This window comes from Prunus persica, chromosome G1, assembly GCF_000346465.2.
Source record: "Prunus persica cultivar Lovell chromosome G1, Prunus_persica_NCBIv2, whole genome shotgun sequence".
In the NCBI taxonomy this organism is placed as follows: Eukaryota; Viridiplantae; Streptophyta; class Magnoliopsida; order Rosales; family Rosaceae; genus Prunus; species Prunus persica.
The window spans coordinates 44271631-44291814 of NC_034009.1; the positions used below are offsets into that span (position 1 = coordinate 44271631).

The 20184-nt window shown below is 39.0% G+C and overlaps 2 protein-coding genes across 4 annotated transcripts; both read right to left on the reverse strand.

Annotated features, from left to right (window-relative positions):
* Positions 1535-9854, reverse strand: LOC18791899 (sucrose transport protein SUC4). Of its 2 annotated transcripts, none has more exons than XM_020560480.1 (6): positions 9146-9854; positions 7396-8141; positions 6788-6851; positions 6653-6696; positions 3166-3325; positions 1535-1954 (listed from the first exon to the last, which is right to left on the reverse strand). In XM_020560480.1, exons 1-5 carry the CDS (start codon positions 9630-9632, stop codon positions 3167-3169), a joined length of 1500 nt encoding a protein of 499 aa, XP_020416069.1. In that variant the 5' UTR covers positions 9633-9854; the 3' UTR covers positions 1535-1954; position 3166. The 2 variants fall into 2 exon arrangements, with proteins under 2 accessions (XP_020416069.1, XP_007223389.1); XM_007223327.2 differs by lacking the exon at positions 1535-1954 and adding an exon at positions 2216-2967.
* LOC18792919 (probable phosphoribosylformylglycinamidine synthase, chloroplastic/mitochondrial) lies at positions 12533-17553 on the reverse strand. 2 transcript variants are annotated; one of them, XM_007225450.2, is made up of 3 exons: positions 17248-17553; positions 17084-17144; positions 12533-16963 (listed from the first exon to the last, which is right to left on the reverse strand). In XM_007225450.2, the coding sequence occupies exons 2-3, from the start codon at positions 17123-17125 to the stop codon at positions 12773-12775; spliced, it is 4233 nt and encodes a 1410-aa protein (XP_007225512.1). In that variant the 5' UTR covers positions 17126-17144; positions 17248-17553; the 3' UTR covers positions 12533-12772. The 2 variants fall into 2 exon arrangements, with proteins under 2 accessions (XP_007225512.1, XP_020416080.1); XM_020560491.1 differs by having other exon boundaries at positions 17084-17162.

A 20184-nucleotide genomic window follows, 5' to 3' on the forward strand; every position in this document is an offset into this window, starting at 1 on the left:
GAAAGAAAAAACTGACATGGGTATAGTCAAGTTGGCTAGATCGGTTGTGCTCTCCACTCTGCCACCGAGTTCGAATCCCCCTTTGCGTAGTTAAATTAGTTTAAAGTAGATTATCTCTTGTATACCAAAAAAAAAAAGGAAAGAAAACAGAAACCAGTCATTTTCTGATGTTTGGTTCTTTTTAGGTCATACATTACCAAGGGATATCTGGATGCTGAGATGTTGATCAAACTTTTTTCGTGCACTCAAAACCCAAGCCATCTAGAAAGATGAGGTTGCTGGTTTAGGACGTAACAAGAAGAAATAGAGAGATTTGAAGAGGGCCAAAGGTATCTCCCACCAATAAGATTGAGAGCACCAAATAATTTTTTTGCCTAGAAAGCTAGTACATGGGGGCTTTAACCTAATTAACCAAACAAGTGGTTTGTGGGTTTTGGTTAATGGGTAGGGTTCTGTCCAAGTGAGGAAAATGTGGCAAATCTAATGCACCTTTTTAGCATGTTGATTATTTAAAAAAAGAAGAGGGTTTCATTGAATTGTTTATGTGTTTGATGGGTAGGTGTTTAGTCATGGAATGGGACCACTGAGAAGGGATTTGAATGGGATGATGACACAAACAGTAGGAGATGGCTGTGTGGAGAAGAGGCAGATGGGAGAAAGGGAACACTGGGAGACAATTACGTGCTCCACTTACAACCATTTAATTTGTATCCTTTTCTCACAACAGAGAGAGCTTTGGCTCTTTCTGTTTCTGTTTCTGTTTCTGCTTCTGTTTGCTGCTCTCTGCCCTCTGCCAGATACCACCAGCCCAAACAAGCAGTGAATCAGAGAGCAAGTTCAACCTTTTCCCTCCCTCCCTCCATTTGAGAGAGAGAGAGAGAGAGAGAGAGAGAGAGAGAGGCATCAGATTTCATTTGTTTTCATGCATTTCGAGATTTTATTACTTCCCTGAAACCCATAACCCGCCCATGTCAGATACCATGTGTACCCAAGCAACAAAACCAATGGACCAAAATGAGTGCAAAAAAAAAAAAAAAAAAAACTCAAATCAAAATCCAAAATCCAAAAATCCATAGAGCTTCATTTACAGAACCAATCATACATAAAAACTAGTATTTTTTATTATTATGGTTTTTGTCATATTCTTCTGTCACACATTTAAAATGACTCACGGGTCATTTTCTTTTTTGGGTTGCATTATTTATGCACGAATGGTTATTTATAGACAAATGGCTATTGCGACCATCTTTATCCAAATGCAAAAAAAATCCCATTTCGAATTTTAGCATCTTAAATGGGAAAGTGGGTCTCCCAAAAATGCAAATTCCACCAGTTTTGCAGCAATAAGAAATGGTAGTGACAAGTATGTACCGTCATCAATCAAACACAGTTTGCACCAACTTGTGCTTCTAGTGGGGCTACAGCAAGCAAGACCCAGAATTTTTATATACAAATACCAATGCAAGTTTGGGAAGAGGATTTTTGTAATGACAGGGCCTGTTGGGATTTGACATTAATAAAGATTATATTCCTCTAAAAATCGAACAAATTCACTGATTCTATCCCTCTCATCAAAAGCTTCTCCCTTTCCGTTCCTGGAAAAGTCTGATATGCTTAAATCTCATCTATAACAGAAATGCAAGTAGCATCATCTATAGTGAAAGTTGTGCCATATGTTTATGTGTGTGCTTAGTATTTTATGAGCAAAAACCCATTATGCTTTCCAATTAGATTCTGCAGACATTCCTCAACCTAGTTCAATGATCTTACTAATATGCTAGTACGGGAACATAATTCTCTCCCTTTTTCTACCCACGCCTCCATTTGCTGTAATATAGCTAAAACACAGACAATTCGCCGTTGAAGATTTAGAAATATAGCCACTCAACTCACATCGAGCAATGCTTGTGCCCCCTTGAGACACCGCTCGAACCTCCTTTGAATGGTTGTAATTCTAAAAGACCGAGAAAAAAAAAAAATTGGCTAAAATTAACGTCCAAAAGTTGGCTAGATTTCAAAAAATTTCCTGTACCCAAGAGACGGATATTTTTATTCTTTTTTTCAAACACTTCTCAGAGGCCCGATTAGAAAACATTGCATGGGAACACTCAAAGCAAACAAGTTCCATAGATACTGATAAAAGCAATGAAGGCAAGAATTTATTCCAAGGTTCGGATACAAAGTAGAAAAGAAACTTAAATTATAATAATAAATAAACAAAAAAAACAGAACAGAATAAACATAAACCCATCAAAGGAATGACCCAATCTTTCCAACAAAAAATTAAAAATCAGAGAATAAAAGACATGTCTCTATCAAGGTTTCAATCAGTACAATTCACATATTCACTGTTGGCCACCAAGAACATTTCGCCATATTCATACAACAAATTCATGCATAAAAACGCATGAGATTCCAATACCTCATAATCAAACCACCATCGCACAATCAACTTTGCCTAGAAAGAGAATTATGATATTTTCATGAGGAATAATTCTCAAACAGCGGAAACATATCTTTGGTTGGTAGGGAACTAGTCTAGGAGCAATTTCGGAATCTACAGCTGAGGCTTCACCTACTTTTCCATGGCAATTTGCCACAATCCAGCAGATGGGACTGATTTTCATTGAAGAAATTCTCCACTAATTGTAGATAACTTGTCTCATCAGGCACTAGTGACAGCTATTACATCAATGTACTTGCCGGCGTCTGCGAAAGATTATCGCTTTATGACTAACTTGTTTCCCATCACACTTCTAAAAACGAGAGGTCTAACATCACCCATTGCAAATGGACTCCCAATGTCTAAACAAAATTATGATTCTGACATAGGGATTTCATCAAGTGCTCAGCAGGAGACGGTCCTCAATTTCAAATAGGAATTATATATATTGTAGAAGCTCTGATGTACAATTTGCTGAATGGAAGCACTTCAAGTGGAAGTTGAGCCCAACATCCATATAATCACTGCCAGGACTTTCAATTATTTGAATATCTAAAGGGAAAAACAGAATGCAACAAATTTCCAGGACAAAAGAAAACTCAACTAATTGACTATATTAATCAATGGCAACAAAACATCTATTTACAATTTTTTATTACTTATTGAGATTTTACCATCTTTTTGACAGAAAAGTTTAGCAGATAGTAGATACAACAAAATACCTCATGTGAAAGCTCTGGGCTTCTGAGGAGCAGACCGCGGAATAGCCAAGATGGCCAGCAGCCCTGCGGCTAAGGCTGCAACTGCTGCCACAACAAAGGCTGGAGAGTTTCCACCACCAAATAGCTGATCCCATGGTCCACTTCCCAAGGATACCACCACCTGTTCACAAAAACCAAATATCCATGACCAAAGTTGGTTTTACAAAAGATAATAGATGTAATTTTATAAGAACCATATTGCCAAATGACTTGTTATTCACAAAGAACTGCAAGGGAGTTCAATCCAGTGGTATTGACTTAATAAAAAACAACTAAACAATTGAGTAATTGATCTAATAAGGGAAAGTCTTGAAAAAAAAAAAAAAACGAATGCATAAATCAGATTCTTTTCAACGCACGCTCTTCAGTTCAGGCTTCAATGCTTGCATAAGGCACTAACCTATACCAGAACCATCACATCCTTGCAGCAGTATGAGGGGTTTCGTTTCGTGGGTGGTGTCAGTTCAGAAAGATTTGCTCCCAAAATGTCATAGCGATGCAGGATGTGTAGGACCTAAATTTATTAGTTTCCTAGATTCTCTAATTTTCCAATTTCTAGTAGGATTTCTACTTTTCCAGATTTCCATATTTCTAGTTTTAAGTTTCCTATTTTATTTGGGTTAGGATTTATGTTTAAGCAATGGATTTTTATCCTATTATTTCTAGGTTATAGTTTGCCATAAATAACCCCATGTAGTTCTTTGAAATTCAGATTTCAATGTTGAGTAAACATTTTCTAGAACTCTCTGATTTCTGCCCTTTCTTTCGTCCCTTCGATCTATATTTTCTTCTCCTCGATCTCTGATATTCTTCTTGTTCTACTGTTCTGCCCTTTCTTTCGTCTTTTCGATGTATATGTTCTTCTCCTCGATCTCTTATATTCTCTGTTCTATTGTTTAAGTGCTTAATCTAATACCTACGGGCTGTACTACATCAATTGGTATTTAGAGCCTCTTGCTCCGCCGCTGTTACTCTACTTCATTGCCTCTACTTAGAGAAGTATTTAGAGAAGCTTCGGTGATGTTGCTTCTCAACCACATCACAACCTCGACTCCTGAGCCATCCTCCACATCCGATGTTCTATCCGGTTCGTTCACACTTCTCCACAGGCTGGTCTCCTTCCCCATCCGTCTATGGATCCCAAGTTCCCAGGCCACCTAGGCCTTCCATCATCTTTTCTGGGGACGTCTATGGTTCGGCCCGAACCAATTTTTTCTGCAGCATCTGCGCCTAAACCACATTATACAAACATACGATGGGTTCTCCTCTGGTGGATGCCACTATCCCTCCCCCGCCGCCCTATCCACACGAATATAACGTCGTACACAAAAACTTGGATTTTGAGACCGCCCATCATGCTAAGCCTACAGCTCCCAACTTCGATGGTCGCAAGGATACTACTCGCTTTGTTGATTGGATATCCACTATGGAAGATTATTTTGAATGGTATGATATGTCCGATGCACAACGGATCCGGTTTGCCAAACCTAAACTGGTAGGAGACGCAAAGCAATAATGGATGGCTGCGAAGCACCATCTTCAACAACTAGAACAACCCCCTGTGATTTTATGGGATGAGATGAAATTGAAACTCTGAGAACAATACCTTCCATCTTTTTATCGTCACCAATTGTTAGATCAATTATGGACTCTTTCCCAGGGTACTTCTACTGTCCAAGAATATTATTCTTGCTTTGTGGAGCACAAATTGCGTTCTGTTGTGCAGGAAGAGCTCGCAGTTATAGTTTGTCGTTTTATTCATGGCCTCCGAGATGATCCCAAACACGAGGTAAGTAGGTCAAGTCCGGATGTGTTGGAGGACGCCTATTGCCAAGCCTTGGAAGCTGAGACATATTTGTTGCCACAACATTTTGGGTATTCTGGTCAACTTGCAACTGATAACCAAATTCACACCACTACGAGTATGAAGACGGGGTTTTCAGGACCATCCAACCCTACTACACCAACACCTAACAAAGGACCGGCTGTTTTCACTAATGCTCACATTAAATGTTTCCATTGCCATGCCAAAGGACATATTGCCTCTCATTGTCCGCAGCAAACTTTAACTATCAGCACTGCTGCTGGTGAGCTTTGTGAGAATGTGGAGCCTCTCGAAGGTGTCTATGATCCGAGCATCGATGATTGCTGACCCTAGTCCCTTATTATTCATACTAGGGGTCGGTGCCGCCATCGTTAATTTACATTTTGTGGCTGTTTACTAGTCGGAGTCGAGTTCTTTTCGCAAGGAGAGAATGATGCAGGACCCGTAAGACCTAAATTTATTAGTTTCCTAATGTATTTGTTAGTTTCCTAGATTCTCTAGTTTTCCAATTTCTAGTAGGATTTCTACTTTTCTAGATTCCCATATTTCTAGTTTTAAGTTTCCTATTTTATTTGGGTTACGATTTCTGTTTTAAGGAAGGGATTTTTATCCTATTATTTATAGGTTTTAGTTTGCTATAAATACCCCCATGTAGTTCTTTAAAAGTCAGATTTGAATGTTGAGTAAACCTTTTCTAGAACTCTCTGATTTCTGCCCTTTCTTTTGTCCCTTTGATCTATATTTTCTTCTCCTTGATCTCTGATATTCTTCTTGTTCTACTGTTCTGCCCTTTCTTTCATCTTTTCGATGTATATTTTCTTCTCCTCGATCTCTTATATTCTTCTTTGTTCTATTGTTTAAGTGCTTAATCTAATACCTACGGGCTGTGCTACATCACATAGTAGACAACAATTCCAACATTGTTTCACACAATAATACAATGTAAGGGTGCAGAGTTTCAAAGTGATATTCCGTGGACATGTTCATGAAATGGTGTTGCTTTTTTTTCAGAGTTAAAAAGGCTTGAGTTTGAATATTCAATTCTTAAACAAAAAAGATCCAACAGAACTTCAATGTAATGCTGATACAAAATTTCACCAATACCCAGGCTCAAACCAACGCACACATTTGGAATGTTTTGTTGCCGGACAGTATGGAAAATTATGCAGATTTTCAATATGAACTATTTATCAGGTGCAAACTTTTGTGACATGCAATCCTTATTCAGAGTCTGGAAAGGAAGAGCAACTATATGCATTTACGCACATATATAAGTGTCTATACACACACACACACACACACACATAGAAGGTGGTGCTACGGGGAGAGGAAGAGCAACTATAACATAGGTAGGTGCCAATGCTCAGGAAAGATATCATAACATATGACTTAAATGAAAGTGCAGCCAATGACAAGACAGGACGGGGATTAGGATTCATATAGCCGACCCCAAATAGTTGGGACAATACTCAGTTGTCAACATATGTGCATGTATCTCTTAATTTTGGGTTGACGACTGTAGAAGTGTAAAATAACCTCATACCATTACATATTTCATGTTCATATAGTACCTGCACAGAAGCATGTGCATGCATTACTGAAAGGAAAAAAGAGTGTCCCTACCTGTGGGATTACTATTGCCAGATTCAGTACACCCATTGATAACCCTGCAAGAACCAAGCATCAATTTAAGAAGTCCAACTAAAAATCCAATGAAAATTTTGTAACCACACCAACTTCTGTTACAGATATGCCCACCTTGGCCAAGTCCCAAAGACTCGATACGAGAAGAAATCAACGCGTACGGAACACTGTATGTGATCTGCAAAAAATATTCAGGCAATGTAAATTGGATTCATAAACTGAGTCCGCACACAAAGCATAGTCAGTCCCATAATCATTGTGCATTGAAAAGGACATTCTCTAATCATTATATACTTCCAATGCTCCCAAAAAGTTCAAAAAAACAAAAAAAACCAAAGGGGACCTTTTCTAAAACAAAAATTTCTTGCTCGATAGGTCAAATGAATGAAGATCAAGCCTTATTTGTTCTGATTTAAATCCTTGATATTTTTTTACTCTCAACTAACAATCATAAAATAAACATTATTCTTTTTCTCACCATGAGTCTGCTCACTAAAGTTTGTAAACATGGATTAAATATACTTCCCAACTGTTTTTCCCACAAGTTATTTTATAGTAGCAAAGAAAAAGGATGCTCCCCTCTTAAAAGGTCTACTTCCCATGTTCCTCTCGTATCATTCTCATTCCTCCCCTGTAAAACTTTAACCGTGTATGCCTTTTAACAGCTAATCAAACATTGCCAAATAGGCATGCATTGCATTCAACGAGCTAAGTAAGCTTACCGCCAATGGAACACCAAGAATTGCAAAAACAACCAGTGCAGCTATCACAATGCCATCTGGAGGTGAATCACGGCCCACAATGCCAATACCCTTGTTCACATATGTAATAACAAGCATTGTAAGAAAGCAAAGAGTCATGAGAAAGTTTGAAATCCCCCACACGAAACCAGCCCCCCATTTCCTGCAAAGCTTCTCCATAAGCACCGAAGTTATACCAAGAACAACCGAGTTCAACATCAGACCAAGAGCACCCATTCTAACACCTGTACTATAATTTACCCCTTCATTTGGCTTGCCACCATAAATCTCTCGACCCATCCAATCGGTATCAAAGAGAAGAAATGGAAACCACCCGATCCAGTTTAGAGCAATAACAAGTAGGATTATCCATATAGACCCTGAGAAATATCTAAAAGTCCCAAAAAGCTCCCAGAGAAAAGCTTCTTCAGCATGACTCGACTGTCCTGGCCCTTCCTCAGAAAAGGGTGTAGTACTGTTGCTTGAACTCAGAGGTAATTCCTGAGCTGCTGATATGCTTACACACGTAGTAATTACAATGAAGGCAATGTCGACCAAGAAAGCAGACTTGAGATTTGCACAGTTAATATTGCACGCAGAGGTAATTGAAAATGGAAAAACCTTGTACAAGTAACTGAATGATCCAGTTGCATAGCCAAGAACATTACCAACCGCCATAAACAGAGAGAAATAAGCATTTGCCACTCGAGTTCTTCGATAATCCTTTGCTAACAAAAGAGAAAATATGAAAAAGATAAGTGTTATTGGTTGTTAATTTTGAAAGTCCGATCTTTCAGCAGATTAAGCTTGCAGGTTGCTAATTAATGTTCTTCAAAAGAATCAAGCATGATCCATGCATCCATAATTTCTAGTTGTTCCTTTCATTGTGAATATCACATAGAGAATGTTAGATAGCAATTTATCAATAAATCTCTATTCACGTAGGCATTATCCATTCTGTGAAATCAAATAATGGTGGTCTACTTTCAGGGGTACAAGCAAAGGTAATCAGGACATGGTTTCTTTGCAGCAATTTGGAATTCATTCATTACAGACTCCTGCCTTCATAGTCTTTTGGCAATTATGACCTTGGCTAGCAATCAAAATTCTAGCCTTTGCAGACATAGTCTCTACTTAATAGTTGTCGTGGAGGTCTGTTCATCTAGCGCATAGGCGAATAAAAATACAATTGTGACCATTATTATTATGTATATTCTTAAAATATGCATACTAAATACTACACCCTAAGGCTTATAGCTACCCTATGGACATAAAACAACCTAAAAAATCCATAAGCATTAGTGGATCTTGAGTTCTAATTTGCACAGCCAGATCAAAATCTCAGGCTTGCTATAGTACACAGAGCTTAATGCATTCATATTAACTTTTAAGAACAGGTCCAATCAAAAACACAATTACTCAAATGAATAAGATGATTTATGCATAATGGAGAACCATTTAATATCACTACTGGATCTCAATGAGATACACGATTGCTTCTCATTTTTCACCACAGGATATAATTTATGAGTTTTCAACGGCATTTTTTCACAAAATATTAATTTGTAATTAAAAATCATGCAAAATATAACAGCCACAAATTTCTTTAAAATTCTTCCTCAAATTTACTGTAAGTTGACTAAACAAGAACGATAAATATCAAAATTGAAGTTCCTAAAATTACAAGAACGAGAAAGAAAAAGAGAAAAAGACTCAAATTGAAGGATCGTACCAGTGAGATCAGCGAGGAGAGCTCTGCAAGGACCCTGAGTCACATTATTGGCCACGTCCAGAATCCAAAACCCGAACACGAAGACGCCGATGGCTCTGGGCCTGACTCCGCCGCCTCGGTCGCCGAGCAAGTACCCGATATCGGCGGAGTATCCGATGATGAGAACCGCGACGGCGATGCAGGCAGCTCCGATCACGATGAATGGTCGCCGGCGACCGAAGCGGCTGTTGCACCGGTCGCTCATGTGGCCCACCAGGGGCTGGACCACGAGGCCCGATAAGGGCCCACACAACCATATGACGCTGGCCCAAGCGTGAGGGATTCCGAGCTCTTGAACGTAGGGGGTCAGGAGCGAGAGCTGTAGGGCCCACCCGAATTGAATTCCGCATGCAACCGACGCGACCCGGAGGAGCTGCCGGAGCGGGACTCGGGTTCGGACCGCGGGTCGGGCCCTGGCTCGGTGCCGGTCTGCTTCTGGTGCTGGCATGCCGGCCCCTCTCTCTCTATTTCTCTACGTAGAGCTCTGGAACTTTATCTCTCTAGAACTGTAATCGGAGTTTCTCTCTCTAGAAATGATTGTGGTGAAGAGGAGAGAGAAGGTGGCGGTTTTCTTTGGCCGCGGGAACGTCAGGTGTGAAGTCAGTTGGGAAAGTGGAGTGTGGGGCGAGAGGGAAGAGAAGTGGAGAGACGGAAATGCCCTTGCTTTTTTGTTGAATTTATGAAAATGCCATGGATGTGGATATAAACCGGGAACCTGATGGCATATTATGATTGGATGGAAGTGGAGGGCAAATTGTCGGTTTGGATATTTTCATTTTGGAGGGCCGTCTTTGTTTGAAGCTCGACTGAACTGACAACCTGAAGTTTGCACCGAAAGGCTAAATGCTAATCATATAAACAATTGAAGATGCATTTCTGTGAAATAAACCACAAAACGACGCGAGTTCTTAAATTCGAATTCTTTTTTTATTTTATTTTTAATAATATTAATATTAAAACGATACAGATGCATATAATTGAGATTAATTAGTCGTTATTGATGTTTCGCTCTGTTGCTTAAATAATAGTATAGACATATGAATCTTAACAAGGCGTTTGTAATTTAAGTGGTTAAGAATATTTATTTGTGTATATGAGGTTTTAGGTTTAATTTCTCCTTTCTTTTAATATCGTTTGTATTAAAAAAATAACATATCTTAATAAAGAATAAATAAGTTCCATAATTGAAACAAATAAGAACAAATGAAAGAGTCATATAGATATAGTTGAGACAAAATTATACAAGTTTTATATGATGCATTTAGTATTCGTATTGCTCTTTGAATATTGGGTAGGCAACAAACAACTCAAAACTCACAACCACATATGGTTAAGATATGTGTTTATTAAGAAACAGGATGCACATGGTGCTAATAATATACCTGTCTTTCAATAGAGGGCTGGGGGGTGGGGTGTTAAAGGATATTTAAAATTATTTATTTATTTATTTATTTTTAAAAAGGTGCGTTTATACTTATTGGACAAGTATGCTTTGTCGGATACTTTGTCTGATATAAAAATCATAGGAGTTCTATTATTGCACAGAGACTGTGTGTGTGTGTGTGTTCCCGCCGGGGGGGGGGGGGGGGGGGTGTTAACTGGGCAGGCACAAAAATCCTAGGACCAGGCCACCTATTTTAATTCAATGATACGCTATTTAAATACACATCTCAATAGACCTTTGTGAGTACCTGATGTTGACAGCATTGACAATTTACTCATAATACTGGAATGTGAGAGGTAGGAATTTTGAACTCTTCTTCTTCTTGCAAGGCCACACAACAAATTTTCACATCTGTTTGATCTCGAAGTTATATTGGATGGGACGGGAAAGATTTACACAATGGTAAAAGTTTGATTATATTTTTACCGCTATAGTTTGGTTCTATTTTCACTTATATCCTTATAACTTAAAAACTGATGGAGAAAGTGATTCAAACTCAGGTGCTAAACACAAATGAGATTTGTTTGTTACTGTCAAAATTGGGATCAAAAGCATAAATGTGAATTATCTGGTCATGATGTTTTCTGTGTACCCCATATTCACAAACTGTTCAGACATTCCCAGTATCCAGAAAAAAGATGCTGGTATAATATTCTTCAGCACAAGAAAATATAGTACGAGTGCTGTATTTTTGCTACATAATTGAGTTGGGTGGATAAAATACCTACTTCCAAGTTCCAAATTGTAATCAAGCATTTCTTCCTTCTGGCAATGTAATCTAACAAAAGATTAACATAGAATGCCCTGCTTGATCGAGATTTTCCCATAAATTTCAGTTTGCAAGTCACTACAATTCAACATTTACAAGAACACTGTGATACAGATACATCATTTCTAATTTTTAAATTGATTACAAGCACAACACAATTAACATAAAGAAAATCCCTCTAAGCAGATGTATTGCATAATTTGTTTCCTCACAAATTTTTACTGGAAAGATTGCTGAATAAAAAGAAAAATAATGTGTTTCATTGTAGATGCTCGAAATGAAACCACAGATAAACATAATGACCAACTTCTATAACACCAAGCATTCATCCCGTTCATATTGTTATGCACTGAAACCTAGGACATGACTTAAATGGTGTATAATGTTTGGTAAATGGGATTTTATATAATTACCGAGAAAGTATAAAGGACTTTTAATGAAATTTTGGTAAAGTTGCACTTGTTAAAAAAATTCTTATATCCATTTTCACATTCCCCTCCAAATGCATCTGCCACCACAGATACTTTGATAAATATATATTTCTAAAGTTCAAACAACTAAAATAATAACCAAATAACAGGACTAAATGAATGTAAAACACTTAAAACAGTTTCGTACAAAGCTTTTCCATGAACAGAAAAAATTAGAATAATTCCCAGACCACTAGGGTCTGATTTCTTCTCTTGCAAACCAGCTTCAAGAAACTAGTCTCTATATTTTCACTCTGTTCTCTAGCTTGTTGGGCCATAGTTTCATCACTACAAATTAAGGGCATGATGTTGAAAAAGAATGCATTCATGCAATCCCTGAAAGACAGTTCTTTGTTTTTCTTTTTCAATCAACTTCTTCCTTAAACCATCGGGAAGGCAAGCCAATACGCTTGGGCCATAATTTCATCACTATACAACCTAAGGGCATGACGTTGAAACAGAATGCATTTACACGTTCCCTGAAACCCAGTTCTTTGTTATTCTTTTTCAATCAACTTTCCCTTAAACCATGAGGAAGCCAAGTCAATGCACTTCATGTGGATGAGATACACCAGACTAGGGAAAAAGGAAAATCAAATAATTAACATAAAATATATAGCAATTTAAAATAATATCAAGATTTCGGTAAGTGAGAGAGATCAGTATAATCAAAACTTTTCATCTTTATTTGGTATTTTAACTAAATCAAAATCATTGGCCAAAAAAAGAAGGTTCACTTCAAAACAAAATCATCAGACAGACAGGAAAATTCAAATGCCTGTTTCACAGAGCATGGTCTACAAGTAACACAATACATACGGTTTCCGAATACAATAGAGCAGAACTCTCATGAAGAACACTGAACCACTAACCATTTTCTTGAGAGAAAGGACACTGAAAAATTATCAAGAACACCACTCCCTGGCATTCTGGAACATCCGCAACCATGGACTAGGGCCTTTCTTGTCCACATTCCACTGCTTGGGATACCAAGGAAATTGCCACATTAAGAAGCAACGCTCTGGATGAGGCATCATGGCAAGATGCCTTCCATCAGGAGAACAAATAGCTGCAACTCCCAAAGGAGAGCCATTGAGGTTAAAAGGGTAAAGTTCTGTCTCATTACCATCATCGTCACAATATCTTACTGGTGCCAACTTTGAATGAAGCATAAGATCAAGAACACCATCATCAGGGAAATATGCTCTTCCCTCACCATGGGCAGCCCACACACCCAATGTACTGCCCTCCATTCCTCTGAACATTATAGCCGGTGAGTCCTTTATTGTCACACTGGTGAATCGGCATTCAAATCGTCCCGACTCATTGTGAATGAACCTCGGTTGTGAAGGGTCCCCACCACCACCAAGCACACCTCCAATCTGAGGACCCGGAACCCACCCCAAAAGAGCCATAAGCTGGCATCCATTGCAAACACCAAGACTGAAAGTGTCTGGGCGCTTGTAGAACTCCTGAAATTGATTTAGAAGGGGCTGATTAAATCGAATTGATGCAGACCAACCTTTTGCAGAATCAAGCACATCAGCATAGCTAAAACCTCCAACAAACACAATTCCACGGAATTCATCAAGTGATATGACTCCATTAAGAAGGTCTGACATTGTGACATCCCACGGTTCAAAACCAGATGCATAAAATGCCGCAGCCATTTCTCTGTCCCCATTGCTGCCTTCTTCTCGAATTACAGCCACTTTTGGTTTGCAAGCTATGGTCATGTACTTTTCATCTGTGAAAGAAGGAGTGAAAGACAATCCCCATGAAGGCTCATGCCTATCTTTCAACCATTCTTTTTCTGAATCCACACAAGAAGCCAATCTTTGAAACTTTTCCAGCTGAAAACTAGTTTCCTCCCACAGGTCCCTTAGGAAAGAAGTACTCTCATTCAAATGAGTTACTCCATCAACTTTTAACTCTATTGAGGGTGCGGCAGTTACTTTTCCAATGATCTCAGCAGAAATACTATCACTCTTTAACTTTTCCATAATGAGATCCAAGTTTCTCTTGCTGACCTCGATAATCAGACCAAGTTCTTCAGCAAAAAGTGTTTGGAAGAGGCCCTTCCCATGTGAAGTTAAGTCAAAGATAATGCCATGGTTCCCAGAAAATGCCATTTCAAGGGCACAGACCAGTAGCCCACCATCACTGATATCATGGCCAGCAGAGATCAGTTCATCATCTAGAAGGACCTGAACTCCCTCAAAAACCCTCTTAAGATAAGGAACATCCTCAAGGTCAGGACAGTCATTTCCAATTTGGTCAAAAGCTTGAGCAAGAGCAGACCCACCTAATCGCCGCTTTCCCTTTGCCAAATCAATGTGAAGCAACACACCATCATCTCCAAGCTTCAAATCAGGGGTTACTGTTTTTGTTATGTCAGGACAAGTGCAATAAACACTGATTACAAGATTTCCAGGAGCCTTAACAACCTCACCTGCAACATGGGCTGCCATCGAAAGACTATCCTTTCCCCCATCAATAGCAATACCAAGTTTGATCATAGCGTCTGAAAGAGCTGTAGCAGCATCATACATAGCTGCACCTTCTCCATCAAGCTTTGCTGCATACATCCAATTCCCACTTGCTTTAACATCGGATAGAGAAGTGACCTTTGCCCAAACAAGATTTGTGAGTGCTTCTCCAACAGACAATCTTGCCATTGCTTTTGGATCCAGCAAACCTTTGATTGGCTGCTCTCCAATAGCACATGCACCTCCAGTCAAGTCAGTAAAACTCTGAGAGATTACTGCAACATCAGAGAGAGGAATTTGCAGGGGCCCAACAGTTTGCTGCTGCGCTACAAGACCTGTAACACACCTGTCTACTTTTGATGTCAAGAAGCGCTTTGAACAGACAGATGGAAGTCTCAATACCCTACTAAGCAAATCCATCACTGTGATTCCTGGAGCAATATCAAGTGACTCTCTTGAATCAGTCATCCGGTGGAATTCAAAGGTTTTTTGTGGCATATCACCAAGTACTTTCTCAAGCTCCAAATCGACGGCAAGAGGAGGGGGAGGGAGTCCACTTGAATGGCATCTTTGAATAGCGAAGCTATCAATTAAAACAATACGCCCCTCGCCATTTATACTTCCAATAACAGCCATTGAAACCCTCTCTCTTTCGCATATTGATTGCAAAAGATCGCGGCTTTCAGGCTTCACCAAGATTGCATCTTGTTCCTGATATTCTGCACCCCATATCTCCAAAACAGACATTGTGTGATCACCAACTACAATTGCCCGGATATCAATCTGACCACCCTTTGGATAAATGATTTCCTTAACAACATTGCAGTTTCCACCAGCTCCCTGATCATGAATGCTAATGATTGGATTATTCTCCCCCATCTCTATGCAGGAACGAACCACACGATACAATTTTTGAGCCATCTCCGCATCTCCACGCTGTACAGCATTAAAATCAAGCTCAGCATCATTTTGACCACTAACCATGCTTGATGCAGCCCCACCACCCATTCCAATACGATAAGCAGGGCCTCCAATCTTTACTACCAACATGCCAATGTCAGGCTCTCCTTTTGATATATGGGTGTGATCAATCTGACCAATGCCTCCACTAAACATGATTGGCTTCAACCATTCTCGTCTGTCCCCACTTGGGAGTCTCATTCCAAAAGTTCTAGTATAGCCCTGAATCAAGGGCTCACCAAATTTGTTACCATAGTCTGATGCACCATTGCTAGCATCTATTAGGATCTGTAGAGGTGAAGCCAAATTCGATGGATATACAAAAGATGAATCTTCCCAAGGTGCATAAGATCCCTCCATATTGAGATTCCCAACACAATAACCAGCTGTAGCTGCTACAACATAAGAACCCCTTCCAGTTGCATGGGTGTCCCTGATTCGACCTCCAGCACCTGTCTCTGCACCAGGGTAAGGTGCTACAGCACATGGGAAATTATGGGTCTCGGCAGTAAATAAAATATCAAGCTCACGATTAGCTATGTTCAACGGACTTGTTGAACCTGGCTGAACTGGTCTCATTTGCTTCACAAGAAAGCCCTGTATTGCACTTGAGTTATCCTTGAACCCAATCACAGAATTGTTTGGATTTGCTTGCAGAGTGCTCTTCACAATTTGCATTAGAGTTCTATCCATTGGCTGTCCATCTATAATAATTTTACCAGTAAAAAACCAATGCCTGCTATGCTCACTATTGGATTGTGCAATATCAAACAGTTCAACTGTTGTCGGATTCCGCTTGATATCCTCCCTGAACAGCCTAGTGTAGTATTGGAGATCTTGCTCATCAAATGCCAAACCCATTTCCTGATTAATCTCCTCCAATGCCTTTCTACCTCTCTCCATTACAGGTATACAACGAACTTCTTCCGGAACCACACTCGTTTCAAAGGAAGTGAGCTTCTGGGTATAGACACACTCAGTCATCCGATCATGCACCATTGCAGCAAACTCATTAACTTGATGATCAGGCAATGTACCTTTGCTAAACAACAAGTACCGCCTCGACCGTTCCAAACGAGTCACCTCTGACAACCCACATGCTTTACAAATTGACACAGCATTAGAAGACCAAGCTGTCGTAAACGACAACCGAGGCCCAACCTCAACGATCACTGTATTTAACCCTTCTTGCTTTTTCTTTTCAAGAAAGCTCTCGGCCCCCAAATTCTCAGGCTCATAAGTCTCCTGAAGAAGCCACTTCAGAACCGAAAGCTTTTCACTAGAAAGCTGCAAATCAAGCCCAATGTTGAAACACTGCTCAGTTTTCAAACCAACTATCTGATTCGAAATTTTCGTCTGAACTGTCTTGAGAAGCTCGGATTTTGCACTCTCCTGAATCAGTGGGACACGATAAAAATGAATAACTTCCGAAGCAGGTCTCTCAATCAAGCTTGATTGCTCATCTTTCGACACGCTTACACCACCAGAAATAACAGCTCTGGGCTTTTGTCTACCACGACAACTCAATAAAACTTTCTTTTTATCAAAACCCAGTGCTGAACTGCGACCCTGAAGCTTGCCCCAAAGGACATGACTTCTTTGTTTCACAGAGTTTCTATGCAAGAACAGGCTTTGCCTATTGGTACCCTGAAATGAATATTTTTTTAAACAAAATGATATTTTTCAAAAAAGTCACTTTCAATGAAGAGTTTTCATATGATGTTACAATTTTATAGGAACCAAACAAGGATAATGAAGATTACGAACCTGTAAGAACTCAGCAGCCGTTATTTCCCGAACACCAGCCATCTCCTCGACCTTTAAGGAACTGAAAAGAAATAAGAAACTATCAAACGCATGGATTAACAATATTGAGTTCAAATTGGAAGAAGACAATAAACACGAAAAAAAAATTGCAAAAAAAATCTTACCTTGGAGATGAAGTTGCAGGAAATCGAAGAATAAGGAAGATCAGGGGTTGCGAGAGAGAAAGAAAGATTTCGGAAGATTTGGGAGAAGGTGGCGCGAAGGAGAATAGGGCTGAGAGACCTCAGAGTATAGTCCGGGATATTTTGGTAGAGGAGGCGAGGCTGCTTCAGCCTTCAGCTTGAGAGTTCAGTCCAGTCAAAAGAAATTTAAGAAAAAGGTTCGTTTTTATTTTGTAATAAAAAAGGGTTTCATTAAACGGCGCCACTGGGATGAGGGAGTACAGTGGGAGCCCACAGCCTTTGCATTAGGTCATGGTTTGGTTTGATTTGGTTTGCAGGGTGAACTTCTTATCAATGAAATTAAAAATGGAAGATGTTTATTTCCTTGTTTGGAATGAACTTTTTAGGAATGAAATTGGATATGGAAGATGTTCATTATTGTGTTTATAATAGAAAATGAGGACTAGAAAATGTCAATTCCTCTTAATTATTATTATTATTATTTTTTTGGTAAGGTCTTTCATTTCTGTATTTGGTTTGTGAACCATTAGCCATTAGAAATGAAAAGTTATTAAGTTTTTCAATAATGCCATTTATTTTTCTATTTAAAGACATTAATGAAAATGAAATTCGAAAATTAGAATGTGTGTAATTTAGTCCCCAAAAAAGTGCATTAAATGAATTATGGCTTCCTTTTAAATTAAGAATTTGATTTTTCAAAACATAGTTTCATAGGTTTCCTGACATAATTTAGGGTTCCGTAATTTAGAGATTTATTTTTAGTGAGTAAAAATCATAGAATCTTAGCCTAATTTAGGGTTTATTCAAGGTTCACTTTAAATTGGGGCATTGTTTCAAATTAAGGTTTTTTTTCTTTCCCAAATTCAACTGGAGCATTGATTTAAATTAAGGACTTGGTTTTTTTTTTTTTTTTTTTTTGGTGAACTGGGGGGGAGGACCCCAAACACACAAAACAAACTAGCCAACACAAATCAAGCGGGGTCTAGACACCCCTAACAAATCATCCACCAAAGAAGCCCCAACCCAACTTGGGGCCTCATAAAAAATGCAGATACCAAGATCTAAGTTATAACTCTAAGCAGCCAGTTGATCTGCAACACTATTTTTCTCCCTAAAAATATGATGGAGGCTGCAATTCTCAAGCTTCTGCATTAATTGCCAACAACTAGAGGCCAAAGATGCAAGAGGGTGCAAAGTAAGAGAACCATGCTGCTGAACAAGATGGATAGCAACAGCCGAATCCATCTCAACGATAAGGTTATTAAACCCTTTCTCAACAGCCATCCTCAGACCAAAAAACAAGCCCCATAATTCAGCCTCTAGAATCTGCCCTTTTCCCAAATTAATTGCAAAACCACAACAGCAATCACCAAAAACATCACGCAGCACACCTCCAGCACCAATATGGCCAGAAGCAACTTTCCTGGAGCCATCAACATTCAGTTTAAAGACCAGCAGGAGGAGGTTCCCAAGCAAACCAAGCCTCAACCTTAACACACTTAATAGAATAAACATTAAAAGCTTTAAACCATTCCTTCACAGTAGCAGTAATAATCTGTATGGAGTCAAAAGCTAACTCTTCATCACCATGAAACACATAGAAATTCCTCCATTTCCATATGTACCAACATGTGAAAACAAAGACCAAATTCCAAGGAATACCATCAGCCCAAACAATCTTCGACATCAAGTTTACTTTAAGCCAAGGCTGAAAGTCCATAGTAAAAAATCCAGCACTTTGACTAGAATTAAGAAGAGCATTCCACACCTTCCTAGCCTTAACACAATCATGAAGAATATGAAGAATAGACTCCACAGGCCAATGACAAGAACCACAAGAAGCATCCAAAGACATCTGTCTTCTAGCTCTTTGCTCATTAGAAAGAATTTTTCCTTGAAAAATAAGCCAAAAGAAAATATGCAACTTGGGAGGAATCTTAAGCTTCCACAAGAACTTCCAATCAACATCAGAGCAAGCAGAGCCCTCAAAAAGCATATTATAAGCAGATTTTACAGAGAAAATCCCATTGGGGGAAAATTTCCAAATTTGAGCATCCTGAATCCCACTATTAAACCCCACAGATAACTCGTTGGACCAGATCATTAGGTAAAGCAGCCCTTAGTTTCTCCATATCCCACCAACCATTTTTGTAAAAACTGGAAATAATAGAATCTGGGTCACAAATATGCACACTACTACCATTTTGGTTTAAAGGAGCATCAAAAACCCAATTATCCTTGGTTTTTCAAAGTTAAATTCATAGGTTTATAACCTAATTTAGGGCAGGTAGTCAATTTATTTCGTGCATCATTACACCATATAGTGGGTGGGATAACATGTCTTGACGGGCTCAATAGGCACACAACATGCGGCCAACATCGGCAAGAAACCAACCACTCACACCAATAACTCTTCTCTAATTTCTTATCAATCTAAGTGCATCAAAGGTTCTTTAGCTCGCTCACAACACAACAATGTGCTCAAAGACTCACTTGTCTTTTGTTCTTATATCTTCAGTGTCGCTTTAACAAAATTCCGGATTGTCTATATTTCAAGTCATCCTCCAAAGGTTATTCGTGAAAAAAAATCATTCAAAGTCGAAAGTTGTTTTTGTTGTAAAATAACTGAGATATGTGCGAATATTGAGCTGCACGTAAAATAGATGAGACACAGTATTTAACGAGGTTCGGCTATGCCTACGTTCCCGGAGAGCAGCAGCAGTAACTTTTCCACTATGTAAAATAATAGGGCTACAACTTTAGTGTTTACAATATGTATGGCTCACTCAATTTTCTTTCTTGGAGAATTTCTCTCTTGCTCTCTTTCCTCTCAACTCACTCACCCTCATTCTTCCTTCTCTTCCTCTTCTATATGTGTGTTTACAAGCAAATATAATGCCTATTTATAGGCAAAGCAAA

Bases quoted from the DNA above. Each gene is read 5' to 3' on its own strand.
- LOC18792919 (XM_007225450.2), bottom strand. From the start codon at position 17,125: ATGGCTGGTGTTCGGGAAATAACGGCTGCTGAGTTCTTACAG. The intron at 16,964-17,083 runs GTTCGTAATCTT...TATTCATTTCAG, and splicing joins CGGCTGCTGAGTTCTTACAG to GGTACCAATAGGCAAAGCCT.
- LOC18791899 (XM_020560480.1), bottom strand. From the start codon at position 9,632: ATGCCAGCACCAGAAGCAGACCGGCACCGAGCCAGGGCCCGACCCGCG. The intron at 8,142-9,145 runs GTACGATCCTTC...CTCTTTTGTTAG, and splicing joins TCTCCTCGCTGATCTCACTG to CAAAGGATTATCGAAGAACT. The intron at 6,697-6,787 runs GTGGGCATATCT...TGGTTCTTGCAG, and splicing joins GTCTTTGGGACTTGGCCAAG to GGTTATCAATGGGTGTACTG.